Raw genomic sequence first — 27,034 nt, forward strand, 5'->3', positions numbered from 1 at the left:
GGATGATAGAAGGAGAGTTGATGCCTTTGAGCTGTGGTGCTGGAGAAGAGTATTGAATATACCATGGACTGCTAGGAGAACAAACAAGTTCGTCCTGGAGAGGGTGAAGCCAGGCTGCTCCTTGGAGGCAAGGCTTCTGAAGCTACATCTGACATACTTAGGACATGTTGCAAGGCGGGACCAGTCCTTAGAGAGGGACGTCATGCTTGGGAGGATGGAAGGACAGCACAGGAAAGACCCTCGATGAGATGGCCTGATTCCTTCACTGGGGTAATTGGGATAAGCATATCAGAGACAATAAGATTGGCACAGGATAGAGCAGGGTTTGGGGCTATAGTCCATAGGGTCGCCATGAGTCACAAGTGACTCGGCAGCACATAACAACAACATTCTGTAACCTGATTTAATATCTTCAAAGTCTGTCACGTCAACTCTGGTCAAATAATGCAGAGCCACTTCATCCTCCTTCCCCAGCAATGCAGACACTTGTGGGTGGTTGACAAATGCTGTTACCCAAAAATTTGGAATTTAGGCCATCGACTCTGACCTCTTCTGAAAGAACGGTTGGCAGAATTTGTTATATTTCTGTTCTGCTTTCCAAATCTCCTCGCTGGCTCGTTCCTTAAGTCTGTCTAGTTCATGTTGTATTCCATCTATATGTTCAATTGCTTCCCACAATTTTTTCTTTTTCCCCCCTTCGGCAAATTCACAGAGGCTGTCTCGTGTAGGCAATGTTATTTCATTTGTGACTGGAGGGTAGACTGGCATTTTGGGGACATGTTGCAAGCTAAGTCCAAGAACTAGAGGAATGAGATACTGGCCTGAAAAATGTTTGAGGAGTTGTAAACATTTTTCTACCTTTTCTATAAGTGACTATGAATGGAATCATATGGTACATCATTTCCTGTGAAAGCTGTTTTTCACAACCTATTTCTAAAATTCATATTTGTAAATGTATAAATAGTCCTTTCTTTTCTGTTGCCAAATAATATCACGCTATGATAAGATAGTTCACAGGTTATTAGTGGCTATTTCCAGTGGTGGCCTTCTATGAATAGCTGCTATACACATTTTTGTACACATATTTCTATGGATATGAGTTTTCAGTTCACTTGCTTTGTAGTAAAAGTGTTGAGTCAAACTGCAGGCATCAACTTTTGCAGGTGTCCTTTTGACATCAAAATCTAAAAGTATATGAGTACTACAGTATACACTGTATGCTTAATTTTAGATTCTTTATATTGAAAAAGATGTGTTTCAGTATCTGACAGTGAAATCATGCATTACAATTAGCCAATTTATTAAACATTCACATTTGGAGTTCTAAGTTTAGCACTAGTAAGAGAGATCTGAGAAGAAATGTGTAACAGTATTTTTCTCTTTTTTTATTTAGCTTTATTCTAGTTAAGTAAGCATAGTTTGAAGTAGCTTATTATTAATAACTTCCTAATTTTAAAATTCGCTGCAGAAGGTCAAGGACTGCAGCCTTCAATATAGACTGAATCTCAACATCTATGAAACAAAGATTCTTAGCTCTGGGTCCATTGATAGCATCATGATAGACAGTGAAGAGATTGAGATTGTTAACAGCTTCGGTTTGCTTGGCTCCACAATCATGATACTGTTGGTACCAATAGCCAGGAAATCAAAAGACAAATTGCACTGGGAAAATCTGCTGCCAGAGACCTCTCCAGAGTGGTGAAGAGCAATGATGTCAGTCTGGAGACTAAAACACACCTGAACCAGGCCATGGTCTTCACAGTTACTTGCTATATTATAAAGCTGGGCAATGACTAAGGATAATGGAAGGACAGTTGATGTCTTTGAGCTGTGGTGCTGGAGAAGAGTACTGAATATACCATGGATTGCTAGGAGAACAAACAGGTTCGTCCTGGAGAAGATGCAACCTGGCTGTTTCCTTCCCATCCTTGGAAAGAGACATCATGCTTAGAAGGGTGAAAAGACACGGAAAAGAGGAAGAACCTGGGGGAGATGGATTGACCTAGTGACTGGGATAAAGGGGGTAGTTGTGTCAGAGACAATGAGGTTGTCTCAAGATAGAGCAAGCTTCAGAGCTGTTGTACATAGTCTCACTATTAGTCATAAGTGACTTGACGGCACATAACACCAATGATAATTCTAAAATTACAAATAGTAGTAACACAACATGCACAAATAATGCTCTCAATACCACAGCTTTTTAAGAAAGATTGTGAATTAGCTTTCTGTTGGTTAATGATTCATAACCACTCCCTAGCTAATGATTCCCTCTCATTGCCATTGAGTCAGAACCGACTCATAGCTAACCTTCCACTAGACTCCCAAGGCTCTAAATTGCATAGAAGGAGATTGCCCATCTTTCTCCTAAATAGTTGGTGGATTTGCACCATCCGAGACGCAGCCTTTGGATCTGCAGCTCAACTCTCTATGGACTAAGCCACCAGACCTCCATACATAAATTAAGAAGCTTATCACATTTTTAAAGCAACTAATAAGATTCACAGCGAACATCCCTGGTACCAGTAGTTGGTAGATTAGGAGATGTATTGTCTTGGGCAAGTCTGCTGTAAGGGACCTTACCATATTAGTGAGGAGAAATGATGCCAATTAGAAGACTCAGATGTACCCAATTCAGGCTATCATTTTTTTCAATCACTTGCTATGCATCTGAGCTGCATAAATAAGGATGACAAGAATAATTTATGGCTTTGAGCTGTCATGTTGAAAAAAGAGTGCTAATTATCCCATAGAATACCAAAAGAACAAAGAGAATGCTCCTTGAAGGCAAGGATGACAAAGCTTATATACTTTAGATATTTACAAAATATCTCACACACTTTGGGCATTTTGCTAGGAGAAGCTAATCCTTAGAAAGGAACCTCATGCTTGGAAAGGTGAAGGGTTGGCAAAACAGAAGAAAACCTTCAACCAGATGGACTGATACAGTGACTGGAACAATGGGCTTAAGTATGTCAGAAATGATGAGGATGGCACAGCATAGGACAGGCTTTAACTGTTTTTCATAGGGTGGCGATGAGTCAGACTAACAACATATTTTTATGAATTATCCATTTTGGTATGCCACAGGAAAGATTCAAGTTTATACATGTTGAAAATTCCTTTCTTGGAGCTGGTGAAATTTTAACCAATGAACAGAAACTTATAACTGCCTGTTAATTAGGTCCTCCACGAAGAAAAACTGATGCTTTTGAACTGTGGTGAATAGCCCATGGACTGTACAAAGTACAAACATGTTATGTTTTGGAGAAGGTACATCAGAGTGCTCCTTGGAGGCAAGCATAGCGAAGCTTTGTCTCACATTGCTGGGCATGTTTCTAGGCAAGACTATTCCTTGGAGAATGACATTGAGCTTGGAAAGGTGGGGGAACAGCAAAAGAGAGGAAGATCCTCAAAAAGGCAGACTGACTCAGTGATCCTCAATCAGGTGAAGGACACAGCAGTGGGCTTGAAGGTGTCAGGAACAAGATAGGACAGGGTTCAAGTCTGTTGTTCATAGGGTCCTTGTGAGTCATACTTAGTAAAACTTGAAATGCCATTTTTAGAGCCCAGAACTCCTACTTCCAACATCCCGTATGTCTAGTGATTGAAATAAAATTTTGGAAATAATTTCTTTACAAAGTAAATAAAAGTGGAAAAGGAGCACAATAAAAGTCCTTATAGGGGTCTTGGCCTTGACTGCCACTGTCTACCTCCCACTGAGTCACCACCTTCACAGTTGCACTCAAATCTTTCCCACTCTACAACTTATTTCATGGTCATCAAACATCATAGTACTTACCATACTAAAATCTGTTTGCTAATTTTGTCTAACCCTAAATCAGCAGCTGAAAGTAGACTGTCTTTGCTCATTTCTATCTTCTCTGAGCACAGGGTCTCTTAGGTATCAAAAGCTCAAAAACTGGCTATTGAATGAATAAATGAATGAACTAAACAAAATTGACTCAGATTTCCAATCAAACAATGTAGCAAGCATTTTACTATCTAAAACTGCTTTTTTAATAACATCATCTTCTAAAGTAAGAGAAGGAACACTAGTAATTACAGCTTACTTCCTACCTTAATACATTGGTTTTTATGTTCATTTATATTCATGCCCACTGGAACAATGTACCTATACCTACTTTTCATTCATCTTCAATATGTTACTACTATTGGATAAACAGAGGTATAAAAATGGCTTATTACCAAAAGGCAATTTAAAAAATTATATATAAAGTATACTGATATTTTCGTTACTAAAAGACTTTTTTTTATCAGTACCTATCTCCATTTTTAGATGAAGTCTTTTCATGATTAAAGATCTATATACTTTGTATTCTAATTTGTTCTCATTTTTATTACAATGTATTCTAATTTCTTTTTGATACAAAAAAAGTAATGGTTTCTGCTTCTTTTAATATATCACTTTAACTATTTTATGTTTCTTTCTCATTTATATTTTTATTGATAAAATCCTTTTATAATGAATTCTATCAAATAACCAAATTAAAATTTTTGAAAATTCACTGTTAGAAATTATATCTCTAGCTTTCAGGACCAATACCAATACATGACCAAAAATGCTAAGCTTTAGGAAGTGAAAAGGAACATCTTAAACTTAAGTGGAAAATGATACATATACAATCATTTCCACCAACAAATTGTGATATATTGTGTGGTGTTCCATATTTTTAAAAATTACTTATAATCCATAAAGTTGTCTATAAGTGTTAATTTCTTTTTTATTCTTCATAGTAACAAATGTTCCAGTAAAGTACTTTGCATACCAGTTTATTCTGTATAGTGGATAAATATAAATAAATTGTTTTTATAAGACGACTACCTACTGAGAAATGAAAATATTTTCATTTTTAATACAGAGCCCTTCTTGATCAACAAAATTTTCTTTAGTGGTATTTTACCTATAATATCTTATACCTTAAATAAGTAAGGGTTAGAAACAAAAGGCCAGTGGCAAAGCATTCATGTGAATTATTTCACCAATCTCAGGAAACAGAACAGACATTCAGAAGGATTTAAGGTTACTCAATACACCCCCTCTCACAAAATAAACCTGCACATTGTAATTAGACCACAGAAGGATCAAAATATTCATTTATGTTGAGCCATGGTGAGGAAAATCTTCCATTTTTGACATTCTCATGTTCTTAGTTTTTCAATCAAATAATCAGCCTGTAATTTAAAAGAGAAAAAAAAATTAATACTCCATATGACAAGATCTTGGGAGAAGGATGGGAAATCTCCTCCTGTGTAATGTATGTCTCCTGAAAACCTACCAGAGGGTCAGCTATGAGTCAGTTCCAACTTGAAACCAATGAGTTCAGAACACTATGATATATCAAATAATTCTATCAGCATCTCATCTCATACCACAGAATAAAAGCTGGATACTACAGTTGGTTAAAATGTGGTATTTTATTTAAAATTATACATATCTCATGCAAAAAAAAATTCTAAACATAATAGTTTTATAAACTATCTCACAACTGTTGATTCTAATTCAGGGACTCTCCATTGGATTTCTGAGACTGCAAATCTTCGTGGAAGGAAACTATCCATCTTTCTGCCTCAGAGTGGCTGCTCAGACTTCACAGCAGCCTGAAGCACCATGCACTACACCACCAGGGGTTGTTGATGATGCATTTTAAAATATTATTTTAAATCATAAATTTACAAACTATAGGAAAGTTAGTCTATATTGTATATAAACAAATTTTTTTCCTATTCACTTTGAATATTCATTTATAAATTTCAATAAGAGATGGTAAATTAAAAAAACTAATGTTTTTAAAAGTAAATAAAGTCTTCTCATTATATCAGTTCAGAACCCTTTTCTTAGTCACCTTATATAACTTAGAACCTTACATTTTGGAATAGTATCAACATATTCAAGATCTCATATTTAAATCTAACTAAAGTCCCAGATTTAAGAAGAGTTCATTTCCAGGATGAACAATTGAAAAATCTTGCTTTAGTTCATATTTTTCCCCAGTTAAAGAAAATCTAGTCTTTTACATAAGAAAATACAGTAAAAACATTATAAAAAAATGTCTTTTAGCTATTCTTTTATTACAAAGCATGAATCTTACAGAAAATATCATACTGACTTTTTAAAGAGAACATCAGCTGCTCTGCAGTATGTCTCACTGTTTCATTCAAATACAAGTATTCACAATTACCTATAGATAAATAAAAGATTAAAAACTAGAGACTTAAAAAGGTGATCTAACTTGGACCTGGCTGTTTGAATAGTGAAATCAGAATTTAAATCTAGATCTGACTCCAGAGTCTGACGCTTCTTTTATATTCCCTGCTTGCAACAGGAGACTCAACCACAGCTCCGCTTCCCACTGATTTGACAACCTGACAAGTTCTCTAAAAGAAAAACATTTTTTGGTATATATGAGCAATATGCTAAAAGAGTTGATCAAATCTATGAAAGTTCAAAGTGTCTCCTGTTGCCAAACAAGAAAAACCAAACCAGAAAGAACAATGTTTTCAGTATGTATGTGTGCTGTTGATACAGCAATAATACTTACTGTTATAAACCAGTAGGAATTGACTCTATATATCAGTTTTGATACAAAGCCAAGCTGATTCACTGGTGCTAGAACATGAAGGTGTAAGTGGGAAATGGAACAGAACGGCGGCATATGGAAACCCATCCTGAAACAGAAAAGTTAACAATCAATACATTTGTTCTAAAGTAGTTTAAACTTATTTTTCAAGATGAAACACAAATATTAAAGGCATTCAAAGTTGTTGTTTAGTATCTTTGAGTCTGAATTTATCCAGAGCTAACCCACCAACTGGTTTTCAGAGGCAGTAAAACACACATAAGATTGTCCATCCTTCTCCCACAGAGCAGCTGGTGGATTTGAACAGTGTGCTTCACGCTGCAGTGCAACTTACCATTAGGCTACCAGAGCTCCATTCCAAAGTAGTACTAGGTTTTTCTAAATGGTACAGCTCTGTTCTGTCAATATGCGGTACTGAAGTACCTAGGGTTGCTGTGATTCTGAACCTTGTATCACTGGGGTGTCAAATGTCATAACGGTTACCCATGGTGGACAGCGTTTGATGGAACTCCCAGTTTAAGACAGTTTTGGAAGCAGAAGTAGCATCCACTTCATAAACAACATGCCTCTGGAAACTAGGAACTTTGAGAAATGACGATAGGTATAGAAAGGCTTTAGGTCTTTTGTTCATAGGGTCATTATGAGTCATGTTCATCTCGATGGCAAACAACAACAACTATGTTTTTCAGTACATCAAAGTATTCACAATTCTTCTTTTATGTGAAGTTCACAGTAACATAAAACTTCAAGTATCAAGGAAGGTCTTAATAGCATATGATGCCTCAATATAACATTTTTTAAGAGTTTGCTGCCTCACTGTCTTATCAATTCAATTCTTAGCACATAAATCTTTACTTCTTTTGAGATTTGGTCCTACAATGAAACTTGTGAAAAAAAAATTACTAGACTCTGATGTAGGAATAGGAAACTCTGGTGGTCTACTGGATAAGGAGTTTCGCTGCCAACCAAATGGCTCTGTGGGATAAAGACAGACAATCTCTTATGTGATTTACAGCCTCTGAAAACCTGCTTGAGGGTCAGCTAGGAGTGGTCAAGTCAACAGCAGGGAGTGGGTGCAAGTGTTTACGTAACTCTAAGATACTACCAGTAGATGGTGCTATTTCTCCCTATCGCTAATAAAGTTCCCTGTGACACTTAGCAATATTTGAATAAACATGATGAATTTACACGTCCATTAAAAAAAAAAGTTAATATTATATTGCAATTCTTATTTAATAATGAAAATTGTTTATGCTTTAATTCTTTTCATTACAAAGACAATTAAGAGATCAGGAAAGCATTTGAGGGTCACAGGTATATTTTAATAAAGAAAGAAGAGTGGACATAGTAAATTAATTACATTTTGGCATATGGAGAAAACTTACCATGGTATACTTTTCCTTCTCTAGATTTCTTCTGGCTATATGATTAATTCCCACCGTGCACAGATAAAGGTAGGACCGTGCACCTCTGAACAATGAAAAACTTAAAATATGCTATTTAAATGTTTCAAAGTCCTTAAAAATGGAGCAGAACAAGAACACTCATGCTGCTTCTGACCAGTGTCCCTGTTCCTTGTCTTCCTCACACTTGGATTGTTCCCAGTAGTCTTCAGAGGATGTTCACACACATCATCTCATTTGAGCCTTCAGGTAGGTAACATAGGTATTACTTTGGAGAGTTTAAAATAACTTGAAAAGTCACACAGCCAGTACAACAAACAGCACGGATAGTGTAGGAGCAGCATCCACTTCCTAAATAACGTGCCTCCGGAAACTCTATGAACTTTGATAAATGTCAATAGTTTGAGAGGTGCTTCAGGCCTTTTGTTCACAGGGTCACTATGAGTCATGCTCGACTCAAAGGCAATCAACAACAACATGCATGTTGCAAGGAGAGGCTAGTTTTATCCTGGACAGGGTACTTGGGAAGGTGGAGGGATGGCGAAAGAGGAAGATCCTCAACCAAGTAGAATGACACAGTGACTGCAGCAACAGGTTTGAGGGTGGCAGAGATCGTGAGGAGGCACAGGATAGGACAGGGTTCAGATCAGTTGTTCATAGGGCCACTCTGAGTCATACTCAACTCGACAGCACCTAATAACAACATGTGTGCTGCGGGAGCTCTGGTGGCGTAGTCTGTAGGGAGATGCATGACTTACTCAAAGATGGTATCACTCTGGTGGTTCAAATCCACCAGCAGTTTCTGGGGAGAAAGATGGACAACTTCCTCCCGTGTGATTGGCATCCTCTGAAAAACAGCTGAAGGATCAATTATGTATTCAATTCTGACTCACAAGCTCAACCACAGTCAGCATAAACATCAACTCAACCTAGAAGTAATTACCACCATACTGTACTAAACTGCTTAGATTTATTAAAGCAGCTGCCAAATGGAACATAATGTACTTTTGCACAAACTTGGGAAATGAGTTCAGAAAACAATAATTGCAAGTTAGAAATATAATAAGGTAACTTTTAAATTGCATAAAGGCTTGTCTAAGAAAATTCAATTTCTAAAGTTTTATAGAAAAACTATGACTAGGGATGGTAGAAGGAGAACTGATGCCTTTGAGTTGTGGTGCTAAAGAAAAGTAATGAATATACTATGGACTGCCAGGAAAACAAACAAGATCATCCTGGACACAGTGAGACCAGGCTGTTTCTTGGAGGCAAGGATTCTGAAGCTTCATCTGACCTACTCTGGGCATGTCCCAAGGAGAGATCGATGAAATCCTTGAAGAGGGACATCATACCTGAGAAGGTGGAAGGACAGTGCAAGAGAGAAAGACCTTTGATGAGATGGACTAACTCAGTGACTGGGGAAATGAGGGTAGGTGTGTCAGAGACAATAAGATTGGCACAGGATAGAGCAGGGTTCAGAGCTGTTGTACACAGGGTCGCTATGAGTTGCAAGTGATTTGATGGCACAGAACAACAACAAACAAACAACATAGAAATACACATATTAAATACGCTACAGTGGACTTGTAACTATTTTAACGTATTAACCATTGTATAACGGAGCTCTGTGGCCTAATGGTAAGAAAGTGTACTGCAATCCCAAATGTATTTCATTTGAATCTACCAGGTGCTCCACAGGAGAAGGACAGGCAATTTCCTCCCATGAGACTTAGAAAATCTGCTGGAGGGTCAGCTATTGGTCAGTTCCAGCTCAACAGCAAACAACAATAATTGTATAAGGAGCTCTGGTGTTAGGGAGGTAAGTGCTCGGCCGCTAATTGAAAGGCTAGTAGCTCCAAACTACATGCTGTCTGCCCTGCAGGAGAAAGATATAGCAATCTGCTCCTGTAAAGCTTGTGTTGTTGTTGTTGACTGCCTTCAAGCTGAGCACAACTCATAGTGACCCTATGAACAAAAGGCATGAAGCCCCTCTACAACTATCGACATTTATCAAAGTTCATACGGTTTCCAGAGGCATGTTATTTAGGAAGTGGATGCCATTCCTGCTTCCAAACCTGTCATAGTATATTATTGTTGTTACGTGCCACTGAGTTGCCTGTGATGTATAGCGACTCTATATACAGCAGCTCTGAACCCTTCCCTGTCCTGAGCCAGTCTCACTAACTCTGACACACAAACCTCCACAGCCCCAGAAACTGTATCAATCCATCTCATCCAGGGTCTCCCTCTCCTGTGCTGTCCGTCCACCCTCCCAAGCATAATGTCCTCCAAGGACCAATCTCTCCTGGTCACGTGCTCAGAGTTAGTGAAGTGGAGCTTCAAAATTCTAGCCTCCAAGGAAACACTTGGTTTCACTCTCTCTAAGATAGACCTATTTGTTTTCTTGCTATGTTCAAGACTCTTCTCTAGCACCACAACTCGAAGGCATCTATTCTTCTGTCATCCTTAGTCATTATCCAACTCTCTGAAGCATAACACATAACTGAGAAGACCATGGCCTGGATTAGGCGAAACTTTGTATCTCAACTGACATGGTTGCTCTTCAGCCCTCCGGAGAAGTCCATGACAGCAGATTTTCACAATATAATTTGTCTTTTGGTTTCCCGACTGCTGATGTTAAAAGAGTGTTGATTGTGGAGCCGAGCAAGCTGTAATTGTTAACAATCTCAATCTTTTCTCCATCTAATATGGCGCTGCCAATTGGCCCAGTGGTGAAGGGGGGCCAATCTTATGGAACAGTTCATGTTACTCTATCCAGTAGAATTGCTGTAAGCCAATCTACCCAGTGGCACACACAACCTATTATGGATACCAATCTGTCCCAAAAATCAGTGGAGACTCGTGGACAATGTTAAGACATAAGAAGATTGATTTATTAGAGAGCTCTGGTGTCCTAGTGGCAGGAAGGTGCACTGAAATCCCAGAGGTACACAGCTCAAATCCATCAGATGCTCTGCTGGAGAAGGAGGGATAATCTTCTCCCGTACCAGTCAGATCCGATTTGATGGTACACAAACAAAAATAAAATTTTTAAAAAAGACGTTTCGTTTGTTAAATTTACACTACAAATTATATTTTCACTTTTTAGAAAAGTATCATTTAAATCATGAACTCTACCACCTTTGCCTCCACCCTGTATTAAGAAATAAAATGTCATACAACCCAACAATACACAATGCAGATTTCTATGTGGAAGTATGCATACCTCACATTCTTTAAGTCAGTGAAATGATTTCTTTCAAGGATGACTTTTCCAGCAGCTACCATGTTCTCAACTACAAACAAGAAAGAAATTATAACCATCATTACACTGTCATTAGACTGGTAAGTTCATTAGAAGGTTATTCATTTTTATGTTCAGTGATCTACTAGAATATTACATAGTTAAACATTTAGACATATTCAGTAGACTCATCAACAACAAAAGCAAAGATTCAAACTGAGCCACAGTTGCAACCTCACTTACCTCACATAATGACCGTGGATACTTGTTAAGTAATTTTTAAGACATTTGATTTTACTGGAGCTAATTCTAGTCACAGGATAGAACAAGCTTCAGATATTTTGTTCATAGGGTCGCTATGAGTCATACTTGACTCAATGACACTTAACAACAACAAGTCTAGTCACAAAGAGGCCAAGAAATTAAACAAATAGTGTGAGTTAAGAATGAAGGCAAGAAGCTTTGAGTTTGTCTTTGAGTTCAAAGAAGATATGTGTTATTCCTTACGTAAGCTCAAACTTGAGCAGCTAAATTTCTAAGATGGCTACAACTTCCAAAGTAGATGGTTCTACTTTAGTATCTTGTCTCAGCACTTTATAGCCTTTGCATGGAATAAGTCTTCTCATCAGAAAAATTTTGGTAGCCTGCAATCTTCAAAGCACAATGACAAATCTTGTTTTGATTCTTGTTTTGGAATGGTTTAATCACATGTTTGAAAGAGACAGAAGTCAAAGAGCCCACAGAGGATCATTGTTCCACTGGGCAAACGAAATCATTGCTCATGTTTTCTTCTCCAAGTCAGGCTTGAGTTAGGAAACTGATGACTAGACCAAGATAAGATCAATGAAATGCTCTCAGGTTACTGTGAAATTGTAGCTTGCTTCCTTTCTTTGAAAACACTCCTAAGATCTCAAACATGTGGGTAACTATTCAGCACTAAATATTTTCCTTCTAACTTCTATAAAAGACATGACTTTTAAAAAGAAGGAAAACATTACTATTTGATTATTTAAAACAAAATTATAATGCTCTTATAACAATATCATTATTATAACTAAGTTTATATAAAAATTTTTCTATTTCACATGAATTAGTATATTAAGTAGACCATAAGGTCAAAAGATGCTCATTATAATCTGTCTAGAGCAACTACCAAAATAATGCAAAGAAAAATAGAAAAAGATGCAAATATTACTAAAATAGAATATCAATAAATATATATGATCAACCACAAAAAGGCAAGAAACAGCAAAAATCATAAAACATATAGAAAGCAACTAACAAAATTATATCAAATTATACCAATTATTGAGAGAAAAAAAGATCTAGCAATGCACTGCCTTGAGTCTTTAATTATATTCATTTGATTGAAAGTAAAAGCAGAAAAAAGAGATTCACAAAGCATCAATAAGCAATGAAAAAGCTATAACCACTAAACTGATACACAAAACAGACTAAGGGGTACTTGCAGCGATAAAAAAGGGGCATTTTCTAGTGATAAACAAAGTGGACTCACATGATAAACCTAATAATTTGTTCATTTAATAGGAGTTATGTTGCCTAGTGGATAGAGTTGGGCTGCCAACCCCAAAGGTTGGCAGTTCAAATCCACCAGCAGCTCTGTAGAAGAAGGATGAGCAATTTATTCTCATTCAGTTTACAGCCTCTGAAAAACACACTAGAGGGTCAGTTGTGAGTCAGTTCCAGTGCAATGGCAAACAGTAGTAGTAGTAGCAGCAGTAGTAGTAGTAGTAGTAGTTGTAGTGACTGGAAACATAGTGTAAAAACAACTGTTGCTCTAGATTTCATAAATACTTTTTCTATATTATTTCCTTTTTAAAATTTTTTATCTTCTTAAGAGAAAAAATAATCCCAAATGCATACCATGCTTGCTTCAAAATTAGTATTTCATTTGTAACAGCATGAAAAAAACAAAATGAGCTCTATCAAGAGTTTCCATTTTCCTCAAACCAAGCTCTACCTTACAAATAAGCTTAAGAATACCTAAGAAGCCAAAGGACTGATCTCTAAAAACAACTACAGAAAAATAAAAATAGAAACATTTTTAAAGAAAGAAGAAATAGTAAAATTCACAATCAACAGAGCACAAAAACCAAACCCACTGCTGTTGCGTCCATTTCAGCTCACGGTGACCTTCCACCAGGCTTCCGAGGCTGTAAATCTTTATGGGAGGAGATTGCCTAACTTCCTTCTGAACTGCTGACATACGGGTTAGCAGCCCAGTAGATCCACAGTCTCTGACTTAATACCTCTGAAAACCCACTGGAAGGTTGAGCTATGAGTCAATTCAGACTTAATGGCAAAAAACAACAACAACCAGAGCACCTTCATTTCAGCCATGGGTCAATTTAAACTGGATCTAATTTTATAACTTCACAAGCTATCCTCATGTTATAAATCAACTATGTACTGATGGAACTTCAAGTAACTAAGGAGCTTTACAGTATCCAGAAACAAATATGTAAATACTAATTCAGTCCTTTGAACTCTAATTTCCATCGAAGTTTCTTATTTACCTTCAAAAATGAGCCTGTCCCTTTTATCTATTTTTATAGGCTGCCTAAGAATAAACTTTAGTTTCAGGCAGCCAAAAAAACAAATAGGGAGGTCTGATGGCCTAGTGGTAAGGAATTGCCCTGCCAACCCAAAGGTACACAGTTCAAACCCACCAAATGCTCCATAGGGGAAAGATGAGTAATTTCCTGTGTGATTTACTGCCTTTCAAAACACACTGGAGAGTCAGCTATAAATTGTTTCTGACTCTATGTACATAACAACAAGAGTAAATTAATCCCAAATACTAGTGAAGGGCTGGCACAGTAGATCTGAAGAAAATTTAGAAATGTCTTAGGAAATGATGGCTATCAAGCCACAGAAGGCAACAAAAGGGAAATGTAAGGCAATCTGGGAGAGACAGGATTCAGACGTTCCTTCTCAGAGGATAAAACTTTATCACAAGAATCCCAAGTTGATATCTGGGTCCTTATTAACTTTACTGACACAGTAAAGAACCTATGACACAGCCTTACCACCAGGTCATATGAGTTCCTATTTCATATCCCAACTTGTCGTTGTTATTGTCAGAACAAACCCATGGCTGACTCTCTGGCAGGTTTTCAGAGGCAGTTAATTGCACAGGAGAAGACTGCCTATCCTTCTTATTTTTAATTATTCATAAAGCCTTTCCTTTTCAAAGTCAGAAAAGGCCATCATTTTAAAAGTAATAAGCACTATCTTTTACAGACACCTATTAAAATATTTAAATATGTGATGTCCTGATTGCTTCAAAGTAATCCAGAATAGTGGATGGTTGATATATAAGTAAGATTCAATGGCCATGTGCTAATAAATGATAAAGCTGGGTGATTTTATTATTTTCTTTATTTGTAACAATATTTTAAATTCTTCGTTAAAGAAGCTTTAAAAAGTGCTAACATTCTTTTTTCATTATTAAAAATCTTGCTGAACTTTTTTTTATCTTCACTGCGATTGCTGCTATCAATTCAAGATGATATTCCCATGAAGAATACTGGTATCATATTACCCAGTGCTACTTGATCTTTCTTTAGATCTCTGCAGTTTCCAATGTGTGTTTTTGGCACCACAAGATAGTGATGAGGGGCTGCTGGCTTGATATCTCGGAAGCAAACTAGGTCTTCATTCTAAAGGGAAGAAAAAAAATATAACCTTATTCAATGTATTTTAGAGAAGAATTTCCCAATGTTCTTTTGACATAACTGAAACTTTAAGTTATAACAGTGTAATAAAGTAATTTTTCAGTTACAAGGAACACTGGTTGGTACAATGTTTAAGGTGCTTGGTTGATAACTGAAAGGCCAGAGGTTTGAACCACAAAAAATAAATCAAATTGATGTGGGTCAAGTCGAAGTCATGGTGAGCACCATCAGGTTTCTGAGACAATAAATCTTTACAGGAGGAGACTGTCCTTTCTCCCACAGACCACCAGGTGGATCTGAACCACAGATCCGTTAGTTAGCAGCCCAACACGTAATACACTACACCACCAGGACTCCCTTCCCATAACAATTACAGCTGAGGAAACCCTATGGGGTGATTCTCCACCGTCTTGCAGGGTTGCTATGAGTTAGAATTAAATCAATGGTGTATAACAATTATAACTTAGGTTACAACTAAGCACCAAGGGGAAGTTCGGATATTTAGTGATTAAATCTATAAAGACAAGTTTTTGCTTCTTTCATGAGAGTCTCATTTACTCCCTAAAACACATTTTTAAAAATCCATTTAGTAAGAAACAGCAACGTTTATTAAAACTTCATTAACAACAATTCCAGGTTTTCATTTCATAATGTATTTCTTCATCCCTACACGACAAGTTTTTCCCACTCTTAACATGCGGTTTTAAAGGTGTGACCACAAAATCATAATAAAATAATTAATTGATAATTATTTTACATTCCATTTTTTTCCAAAATGGCCTTTCTCTCAATGATAAGAAGAACATCAACCAGCATTTACCAGTCCAGAAATGTTCTCCAGGGCTCAGGATAGGCTTCCTCCACCTTTTACTTTATAGCATGTTCTACATGATCACCTCAATTCTCTCCATTTCCATTTATAAACTGATGGCCCAAAATCTGGGCTAGAGATACAGCTCTCTCTCCAGAGCTCCAGAGTATCCCAACATGTAGTGGGCATCTCTACAATGCTTATTACACTTCTTACATCCCACAACTCTGAAACAGAACTCCTAACTTTCTCACTTCCCACCACTCCAGTGCACACCCTTTATTCTCCTAGAGTTCCAGCATTACTGAAATGGTACCATTACTGTCAGGTTCCAGAGCTCTGGGAGCTGAGCTCTCAACCCAAAGGCACCTGGTTCAGATCCACCAGCTTCTCTGTAGGAGAAAGACGTGCAATCTCCTCCCCTGTGATTTACTGTCCCTACTGTCCCTGAAAATCCACTGTAGGGTCAGCTATGAGTTGGTTCCAATTTGATGGTAAAACAACTTCTTTCCCAACTTTGAAACCACATGCTTGCTGAAAACTGAGGCCTTGAAGCATTTGCTACAGATGATAGAGGAGTGTAGCTTTCAATATGGATTGCATCTCAACATCAAGAAAACAAATCCAATAGGCAATGGGGTCAGGTGTGTCAGAAACAGTGAGGTTGGCTCAAGACAGGGCCTGATTCAGAGCCCTTGTTCATAAGTTTGTTAGGAATCATAGTTGACAAACATAACTGCCAGGTTCCTCTAACCAGAAATCCTCGAGTCATTACCGACTGCTTCTTCTTTCTATTCTTCCCTCTTACGGCTAAATCAGGGTCTCTTGTTCTGTGCACTGTTGGCATCTTGAACCTGATGATCCTTCGTTGTGAGGTATGTGCTGGTCACTGGGGAAAGTCAGACACAATCCTGACTTCTACTCATTAAGTGCCAACTCCACCACCCGCCCTCCCACTTCTGACAGCCCAGAATGTTTTAAGGTATTGTCAAATATATCCTGGGGCATAAAACTGGCCTTGCTTGAGAACATTTGATCTACCCCTGCTGTTGTTAATTGTCATAGTGTTAGCTCCAACGAATGGCCTTATGTACTACAGAGAAAGGCTATCTGGGCCTGTGTCATCGTCAAGGTTGCTGGTACTCATGGGTACATTATTACAGCCATTGTGTCTTCCAACCTTGTTTTACTTAGGTTTCATCAAGTCAGCTAGGACTGACAGCAACCCTTTGACTCAGAGATCTCAACCTTGCTCTGTCCCGCCCAGTCCTGGTCACAGCCACGTCCAAGCCCACTGTGACAGTCACTGTATCAATCCGCCTCCTTGAGGGTCTTCCTCCTTCCTCACCCTCTGCCTGTCCCAGCATGATGCCTCTCTTCAAGAACTGGTTCCTCTAGAAATATGCCCAAAGTAAGTGAGATGAAGTTTCACCATCTGTGGTGTTAAGGGTTTATTGTTCAAAATGGCTTCCCTAGCCTTTTTCTGACTTTGCCATGTGGATGCGTGGGGATACGTGAATTGGGCGTGTTAGCTTATCTAGGCTATTCTTGCCATTAAATTGAGTGCATCCAGCAGCAGAAAGAGGTAACATAGCCACCCACAAAGGAGAAAGCATGCAGAGAATGTCCTCTGGGGCCAGCAAGTCTTCTGCCAGCTAGTCCTACAGCAGTAGCAGACACCGATGAAGCAGAGGACCAGAGACCCTACATGAAACAGAACTGACCTTGGGACTGTTACCCCCCACGGACAACCTGGGGGTAGAGAAGAGCCGTAACTGGCATCACTGAGAGCTTTGTTACATTGGCCTAAAGCCTCAAAGCTCAAGCCTGTAAGCACAAGCACATGCCTGTAGCTGTCCTGGTTGAGTGTTCTGCTACTAAACCGAGTTACAGTCTTTTGATTTCCCTAACATGGTTCTGGTGGCTTAGTGGCAAGAAGCTGTGCTGCAATCCTGAAGGTATATGGTTCAAGGATACCAGCTGCTCCATGGGAGAAGGATAGGCAATCTCCTCCCATGTGATGAACTATCTCTGAAAACCTGCTGGGGGTCAGATATGGATCGGTACTGACTTGATGGTAAACAATAACAACAACAACATGAGACAGAGCTGACTTGGGTTCACAGCTCCAGAGTCAGAATCAGAGATCTTCACCAAGGAGGAGTGAGGGAAGGTGCCATAAATGGCATGTTGCAAGGAGGGATCAGTCCTTAGAAAGGGACATCGTGCTTGGGAGGGTGGAGGGACAGAGAAAGAAAGGAAGACCCTGGATGAGATGAATTGACTCAGTGACTTGGGTAATAAGGGTAGGTGTGTCAGAGACAGTAAAGTTGGCACAGGACAGAGCAGGTTTCAGGGCTGTTGTTCACAGGGTCGCTATGAGTCGCAAGTGACTCGACGGCACATCACAACAGCAACAAGGGAATGTCATAACACTGACCTAAACCATGATGCTGAAGAACAAAGCTTGTAAGCATGCTTGAGAAGCTGTCCGGTCCGAGGAATTTTATCCTGCTGCAAAACTGAGTGGTAACCTGTCAACTTCCCATCTAAATCCCATAACCGTGTGTATGGTTGTATGAGATCTGCATGGACAATGCAATGGATTCAGACCCTTACTGGAGCAGGACTACTGGCGTTAAAACTAGTATAAGGAGGTGTGAGAGTGTAGATGCCATGTTTGACCTAGTGGAAACACATTTTGTACTATGGATGGTGCTGATGGTGATTATTCCCATTTGTGAAGTTAACAGAGATCAGGTTTGGCCATCTCCACGCCACCTAAACTATTTGCAAACCAAATTTGTAACTTCAAAGCAACACACCAGCTACTACAGTATCACAAATCAACAGACATGTGGTCTCATTTAGGATTTTACACGGAGGGACAGCACAGGAGAGGAAGACATTCGATAAGATGGACTGATTCAGTGACTGGGGTAATGGGGATAGGCATGTTGGAGACAGTGACTGACAGGATAAAGCAGGGTTTAGGGCTGTTGTACGTAGGGTCGCAATGAGTTGCAGGCAACTTGACAGCATAAAACAACAACAAATATCTCTTTACATTGATAGTTGGGTTTGTTTGGGTTGTTTTTTTTTTCCATCTCCATGCCATACTTTTATTTCTCTTCTGTACTAGGGGACAGATTACCCCCAATATCTTAAAAGGCCTCTTGACTCACCCCCTCCAAATCATTCTCTATAATGGTGTAAGAAAGACTGTTCAAAGGGAAAAAAAATCTGTTATTCCTCAAATCTTTTCTATATCCACATAGTCCATGTTCCAATCAGACTAAATTATTTTAGCACAAAGTTCTCTTGCTTTGAACCTCTAAGGGCCCTCTCTGCTTAGTATATCCTTCTCCCTGGGCTAACGCCTACTTACTTATGTAAGTCTCAAAAATCTAGAAAGCCTTCCCGAAGCCCTCAAGTCTGGATTAAGTGCCCCATCAATCAGCCTGTGAAAATATCTTACAAGGCAGTGAAAGTGGCTGACTCCTGCCTGAATTCACTTTTCCTTTGAATTATATAAACTAGACCAGAACTACACTTTCGTCATATTCATGAAATCTCTATCAAAAAGGGCTTAGAACAAAATATATTTTTAATGAGTAAATAAATAACTAACTACAACTGATGCAATCTTTAGAGATGAACCAAAAGATAAGGTTTCCTTAAAGACAAGTAGAACCAGTAGGGCAATGTGTATCTGTGAAAATAATTGGGGAAAGTCCAAGTTCCCTTCAAACTTCGACACCTCCTACAAGTGGAACTTCAAGCGTGACTGAGTGGAAATCAGAAGCTAATGTGGTGGGCTTTATGTCCTGTCACTTTGCATAGATCAACTTTTCCTCATCTTCATTGCCATATTCTTATTGGCAGATTCTACTGCCATATTCTTAGTCCCAAGACCCACTCCTCCCAGCCTATTTTCAGTCTTATGAATGTTTTCACAACTGACATTATTTACTTTCCATGAGTTTTCTCTAAGGAATTGATATCACAATGCTCAGGATTTAAAAGTGGTCTCTAAAACAAAAAGAAAGGGGGTAGGGAGAGGGACGGGGAGGGGAGGGGGGAGGGAGAAGAGAGAGAAAAGCAGAGGTTGCAAAATGCTATTTTCCTCCCAAGTACAAAAAACAATGAAGACACTTCCAGGGCCTGAAGAAGCAAGTCTGACCGTAACATCTTGATACCTGCACACATCCCCAGGTTCTCTTCGCTCAGCCACACTGGAAAACCTTCCTTCCAATAGCTCTGACTGGGATCCCAGACCTCGTCTACACCGAGCTCCGAGTAATGAATGGACTCCAGACCCAGTCCACACAGAGTTCTGAGTGCTGATCGGACCCAGACCCCGTCTACACCGAGCTCCGAGTGATGACCGGACCCCAGACCCCGTCTACACCCAGCTCCGGGTGATGATCGGACCCCAGGCCCCGTCTACACCTAGTTCCGGGTGATGATAGGTACCCAGGCCCTGTCTACACCTCTGAGTTCTCCCTCGCGTGCACTGGGGAGGGAGGGAGGGAGGAGAAGGAGGGGATGGCCTGTCCACACCAGAAAGGCTCTCCCTCCCCGAGCACTGAGGGGGCAGTGAACACACCCGCCCCGTCCATACTGCCGAGCTTCCCAGCAGCTCCCGCGGCGGCCGGAAGCTCAAGCCCTCCCAGCGGCGAATCGCAGCCCACCTCACAGTGCAGAAGTTCCGTGTTCGGTTCCTGCCCCCGCGCGATGCGGCAGAAGACACACTTGCTGTCATAGTCCCCGGCCTGCGGTGACTCTGCCGCGACCTCAGAGGGGTGCGCTGGGGACATGGGCGGTGCTGCAGCGGCGGCGGTGGGGCCTGGGTCGGAGCTGGGACCCCTCGGCTCCTCCGCCATCACACCGGCTCCAGGAGGCTGACCCTCGACCTCTTGAGTCCCGCGGGGCCCAGAGAAAGGTCCGCCTCTCGCACCTCCCCGGTTTCACCTCGAGGGGTCGCCCCTTGCCTTGAGCTGGGCTGGGCTAATAGTTACACGCGTGCGCAGATCCTAGGAGCCCGGAGAGGGAGTGTGACAGAGGCGAGGAGGGGGCGGGGCACGGGGCGGAGGAGTGGGAGCCGCATCGCCGCGGGCCACTAGAGGGCGCGCGAGGGCGCTGCAGGGGACAGCCAGCGGCAGAGGCTGGCGGACTCCCTCAAGCACGCTCTACGTCAGCCTGGACGCAGAACACGCGGCGCGTCTCGATGACGTCACCGCGACTGTGGCTCCTGGATTCGTCGATTCGTCTTGGGGAAGGTTTCTGCAGGCTGGCTTCTGCAGACAGCGAACCTTCGTCTCCTTAACGTTGAACCTGTTCTTAGGAGCAGCCAGTCCTTGGGGAAGGACATCATGCCGAGGGGAAGACCCTCGAGATGGAATGACACAGTGACTGACGTGGGCTCCAGAATGTCAGAGATGAGGATGGCGAGGGCAGGGCAAGGCTCTCAAGGTCCCCATGAGTCAAGGTCAAGGACACGGAGCCACAATGTGCCTAATTCTTGCTTGTTTAAAATACCTCAAAACTTGTAATGTACCCCACTTTATTGCACTTTTTTATTCAGTTTATTATACTTTAAAACTATATTATTAAAATTGAGAGAAAGGGCAAATTTATAAAGCGTTTTACTCGTGCCTTTTGATGCTTTGTATGTTTTCTGACACAAAGACGTTAAATGCTAAAGTATGTTTCGTGTTCACTTTTTTGTAATGATACCAGTCATATCCAAGATTTAGAATCTGAAATATACCCTAAATTCATTGTCACTGCCTCTTGTCGCACCTTTTTGTTATGTGCCGCCCAGTTGCTTGCCTCTCATAGCGACCCTATGAGCCCTAAACTCCGCTCTGTCCTGTGCCAACCGCACTGTCTCTGACACTCCCATCCCGATTACCCCAGTCACTGAATCAGTCCACCTCATAGAGGGCCTTCCCCTCCTGCACTCCCTCCACCCTCCCAAGCATGATGTCCCTCTCCAAGGACCTGTCCCTCCTTACTGCCATGTTGGAAGTATGTTAGATGGAGCCTCAGAATCCTTGCCTCCAAGGAGCCGCTCGGTTTAACCCTCTCCAGGATGAATCTGTTTGTTTTCCTAGCAGTCCATGATACTCTCAATACTCTTCTCCAGCACCACAGCTCAAAGGCATCAATTCTCCTTCTATCCTCCTTAGTCATTGTCCAACTCTCTGATGCATAACAAGTGATAGCAAAGATAATAGAGTCAGTTACATTTTAAATTTTGCTATTTATGTGTTTTGTAAACTACAGGTACACAAGGACACTGGGATGTTGTGTGCCGTTGAGTCACTTGCGACCCATAACAACCCTATGTATAACAGCCCTATACTCTGCTCTGTCCTGTGCCAATCGCACTATCTCTGACACACCCGTCCTGATTACCCCAGTCATTGAATCAATCCACCTCATAGAGGGCCTTCCCCTCCTGCGCTGTCCCTCCACCCTCCCAAACATGATGTCTCTCTCCAAGAACCAGTCCCTCCTTGCAACATGTCCAAAATATGTTAGATGGAGCCTCAGAATCCTTGCTTCCAAGGAACCACCCAGTTTAACCCTTTCCAGGATGAATCAGTTTGTTTTTCAAAGTTCGCTGGAGTCGAGGTGATTCTGACTTAAGATGCCTTTCTGTTGAGTTTATTTTGTTTTATGACATTCACATACCTGCATATCTGATCATCCCCTTACAGTATCCTGCCTTTCCCTTTAACCATTTTAATCGATGTTTATTATCAATTTCTTAATGTTTAATGCTTTCTTTTCATTCTTAGTAGTTAATCAAGAGTGATTCTACCTTTTTATAATAGTTCTGCTATACAATATTAAGTTCATGGAGTTAAAGCTTTGGAATTGGATCTGATTCTCAGAGGCTATAAATCACATGGGAGCAAATTGCCCATCTTTTCCCTGACAAGCAGCTAGTGGATTCGAGTTTCCTCCTTTTTATTGGTAGTGCAACTCTTACATACTAGGAAACCAGAACTCCCTGTCTCTATATTCATCCATATTATACAATGTTTCTTTTTTTTTTTTTGCAATGTTTGTTTCTTAATCATTTATTACTCTTTAGTGCTTCATAGTACTTTTAATATGTGAATGTACCACTTTTAACCTTTTGTCCTTTGATGGACATTTCAGGTTGTTTTCACTCGTTGCCATTTTAAGTAATGTTGTAGTAAATGTAAATGTACACATATCAATTTGTGTCACAGCACACTTTCTTTTTTAGGATGCATAGCTAGTGCAAGCAAGATTCTACTGAAGATTATCCATAAACGACTGGAACAGCACATCAGCAGAGAACTGCTAGAGGTCCAGGCTGGGATTAGAAGGGGTCGTGGAACTAGGGATATTGTAGCTGATATTAGATGGATCTTAGCTGAAAGCAGGAAATACCAGAGGAATGTCTGTCTGTGTTTCATTGACTATGCAAAGGCATTTGATTGTGTGGGTCATAAAAAACTGGCTGACTCTGAGAAGAATGGGAATCCCAGAACACTTGATCATTCTAATGTGAAGCCTATAGTTGGGCCAGGAGGCAGTCGTCAGAACAGAGCACAGGAACACTGCCTGGTTCAAAATTGGGAAGGGTGTACACCAGGGATGTGTTCTATCTCCATGCCTTTTCAACCTGTATGCAGAACAGATCATCTGGGAGTCTGGGCTCTATGAGGAGAAATGTGGGGTCAGGATTGGTGGACAATCTATCAACAATCTGTGTTATGCAGATGACACTACCCTGCTTGCTGAAACTGAGGAGGACCTGAAGCACCTGCTGCAGAGGGTCAAGAACTGTAGCCCCCAATATGGATTGAGGCTCAATGTCAAGAAGACAAAGATTCTCACCACTGGACAAATTGGCAGCGTCAGGATGGATGGCAAAGAGACTGAGATTGTTCACAGCTTTAGTTTGCTTGGCTCCACAGTCAACACTCTCGGCGCCAGTAGCCAGGAAATGAAAAGGTGCATTGCTATGGGAAAGTCTGCTGTTAGGGACCGCTCCAAAGTACTGGAGCAGTTGTGTCTCTCTGGAGACTAAGGTGTGTCGGATACAGGACATGGTCTATGCAATCACTTGAGTTGGACAATGACCAAGGAGGACAGAAGAAGAATTGATGCCTTTGAGTTGTGGTGCTGGGGAAGAGTATTGAGAGTACCATGGACTGCTAGGAAAACAAACAGATTCATTCTGAAAAGGGTTAAACCAGGTTGCTCTTTGGAGGTAAGGATTCTGAGGCTCCGTCTAACATACTTTGGACATGTTGTAAGAAGAGACTGGTCCTTGGAGAAGTTCATCATGCTTGGGAGGGTGGAGGGACAGCTCAGGAGGGGAAGGCCCTCTATGAGGGGGATTGATTCAGTGACTGGGGTAATCGGGAAGGGAGTGTCAGAGACAGTGCGATTGGCACAAGACAGAGCAGAGTTTAGGGCTGTTGTACATAGGGTCGCTATGTGTGGCAAGTGACTCCACGGCCCATAACAACAACAACATAGCTAGTAGTGAGACTGCTGGGTCAAATAGTATTTCCATTTTCAACTTTGTAAAGAAGTGTCAAACCGCACTTAGTGGTTGAAACATTTTACATTTTCACCACCCTAAAAGTATTCCAATCTCTCCACACCTGTCAGCATTTGTTGTTAACGGTCCTTTATTCCCCCACCAATTTATATGCTTTATTTTGGTTTTTTTTTTTTAATTTGGAAATGTTTTTATAAGTACAACAAAACTAAATTTGGAGACATTACATATGAGTTTGGATATCTTTAGTTTTATTACAAAAGAGAGACAGATTATTTACATGATTGAAGATTTCAGAATTTTAGTGGAATGGGCAGCTTCACTTGATGCCATGTCAATAGTGATTTCCATCTATATACTTCCCAAGAATTACCATCTCTAAATTAATAATCTTTGTCATCTATACTTTAGTGCCTCCATATTCTGGGAAAAGAACTTTGTCTCCAACTTTCACACTAACTGATTGAATCTCTTCACCTGTTCCTTTAGATCCAGATCTAATAGCTACTACTGTTGCTTGCAATATTTTCCTTGAGATTTTTTTGAAAGTATAATGGCTCTTTTGGTTATAGTTTCAGCTGCACATCTTTCCACCCAGACTCAATCAAAGAGGGAAGAAACTTTTGAAGGTCTGTCCTGCTATGACTCTGGTTATTGCAGCTTGGACCCTACTCCCGCTATGTCACTGCCAGGAGAGACACTGCTTACTGTCTTACTGAAGTTTGCTCTTGTTGATGGGGTGAAATGATAGTGCATTATTGTTTTAAATTGCAACTCTGTAATAGCTAATGGGGTGAGCCAGGCCAAGAGACCTGCAAGCAGCAGCACCCAGATGCACATCAAGGAGCCGGTCCAGAAGGCCGCAAATGGGAATCAGAGCACTTGATTGTGTTCACCCAAAACCTAGACCTAGACCAGGAACATTGTTGTCTGAACAGAGCAAGGGAACACTACATGGTTAAAAATCGAAGATTTTTTTTGTGCACCAGGAATGTATCCTTTCCCCATACCTAGAAAATCTATATGCTGAACAGATTCTGGAGGCTGGACTTCAGGAAGAAGAATGCAGCATCAGGTTTGAAGGAAGACTTATCAACAACCTGTGTTATGCGATGACAAAACCTTGCCCACCAAAACTGAAGGATTTGAAACATTTGCTGGAGAAGGTCAAGGACTGCAGCCTTCAGTATGGATTGCATATTAAAATTTAAAAAAAACCAACAAAGATCTTCACAACCAGGCCAATAAACAGCATCATGGTAGATGAGAAAAGATTGAGGTTATTACTTCATCTTGCTCTGATTCATAATCAACATCCTTGGCACCAGCAGTCAGAAAATCAAAAGATGAGTTGTTTTAGTAAAATATGCTGTCAGAGACCTCTCCAAAGTAACAAAGAACAACAATGTCAGTCTAGATACAAGGTGAACCTGATCCAGGCCATGGTCTTCTCAATTGCTTGCTATGCCTCTCAGAGCTGAACAGTGACTAAGTTTGACAGAAGAATTGATGCCTTTGAGTTACGGTGCTGGAGAAGAGTCTTGAACATACCATGGGCTGCCAAGAGAACAAATAGATCTGTCCTAGACAGGTGAAACCAATTTGCTCCTTGAAAGCAAGGGTTTTGACACTCTATTTCATATACTTCGGGAATGTTGCTGTGACAGACCAGTCCTTGGAGAAGGACATCATGCTTCAAAGGGTGGAAGGTCAGCACAGGAGAGGAGGACCCTGGATGAAACTGATTGACATAGTGACTGTGGCAAGGGGTCAGGTGTGTCAGAGCAGGTTGGTTTAAGATAGGGCAAGGGTCAGAGCCCTTGTTCATTAAGAGTCATAGTCGACAGCATATAATGGCAACAACAATAATAGTTAATTATGCTGAGCATTCTTTCATGTGTCTGCTGGACATCTGAATGTCTTTTTTGATGAAGTGCAAGGCTGTAAATCTTACCAGGAGGAGAATGCCCATTTTACTCTGGCAGATGGAATTGAACTGCCAAGTTTTCCATTAGCAGTGCAGCAACAGCATACTATACCACTAGGGCTCCTTCATGTCTCTCCTACGCTAATAAACTTCATTCCCATCAATAGAGAGACCTGTCAAGTGAACAGTAATATCATGGGCACTGTACTCTTTACAACAGTCAACTACAAGTAGCCAAAATGACAGCATTTGACAAAAAAAAAAAAAATTACCAGGCAAGAAAGGATAAATGGAATTGGGGGACCCAGGAAAAAGTGGAAAAGATAATTGTTGCTCCAGAGAACTGGAACTACTGTCATAAAATAAAATGTGTATAAATGGTTGGAAGGAAAACAAATGTGCTTTACAAAATCACTACTGTGTTTAAAACAAAATTAGTTTCTCTTGATTCTCATCTTACTGTAAACACAAGCTCCTAAAGAACTTCCTGAGCCCCAGAGGAAAAGTACCCATTCCTTAGGTTGGCATTGGAAGTGAAGTTTATCATCTGACTTCAACTTAATGAAAAAAAAAAAACAACTTCAGAACACTTGGCATTTGCTGAGCCCATGGAGTATGTCATCTGTTTCACTAATTGTCAAAGCAATTAAGCAAAGTTGGCTTTACGATCCTTACTATAGAGATGAAAGAAACAAACTAAGATTTGCTCATCACGATAAATTGATTCTTGAGAGTGCTATGGCATTGTCAAACTCCAGAACTCATCAGCCTTTTTAGAATACAGGCTTTTCCGGC

At 40.3% G+C, this 27,034-nt stretch overlaps 1 protein-coding gene across 1 annotated transcript; it reads right to left on the bottom strand.

The window, feature by feature from the left end:
• Positions 1-5,160: 5,160 nt before the first annotated feature.
• On the bottom strand, positions 5,161-20,641 carry HINT3 (histidine triad nucleotide binding protein 3). Its single transcript, XM_006879140.1, has 5 exons — positions 20,450-20,641; positions 14,812-14,929; positions 11,229-11,298; positions 6,561-6,687; positions 5,161-5,193 (listed from the first exon to the last, which is right to left on the bottom strand). The coding sequence occupies exons 1-5, from the start codon at positions 20,639-20,641 to the stop codon at positions 5,161-5,163; spliced, it is 540 nt and encodes a 179-aa protein (XP_006879202.1).
• Positions 20,642-27,034: the final 6,393 nt, after the last annotated feature.

This window comes from Elephantulus edwardii, unplaced genomic scaffold (assembly GCF_000299155.1).
Source record: "Elephantulus edwardii isolate Elephantulus edwardi_28Jun2011 unplaced genomic scaffold, EleEdw1.0 scaffold00002, whole genome shotgun sequence".
Lineage (NCBI taxonomy): Eukaryota > Metazoa > Chordata > Mammalia > Macroscelidea > Macroscelididae > Elephantulus > Elephantulus edwardii.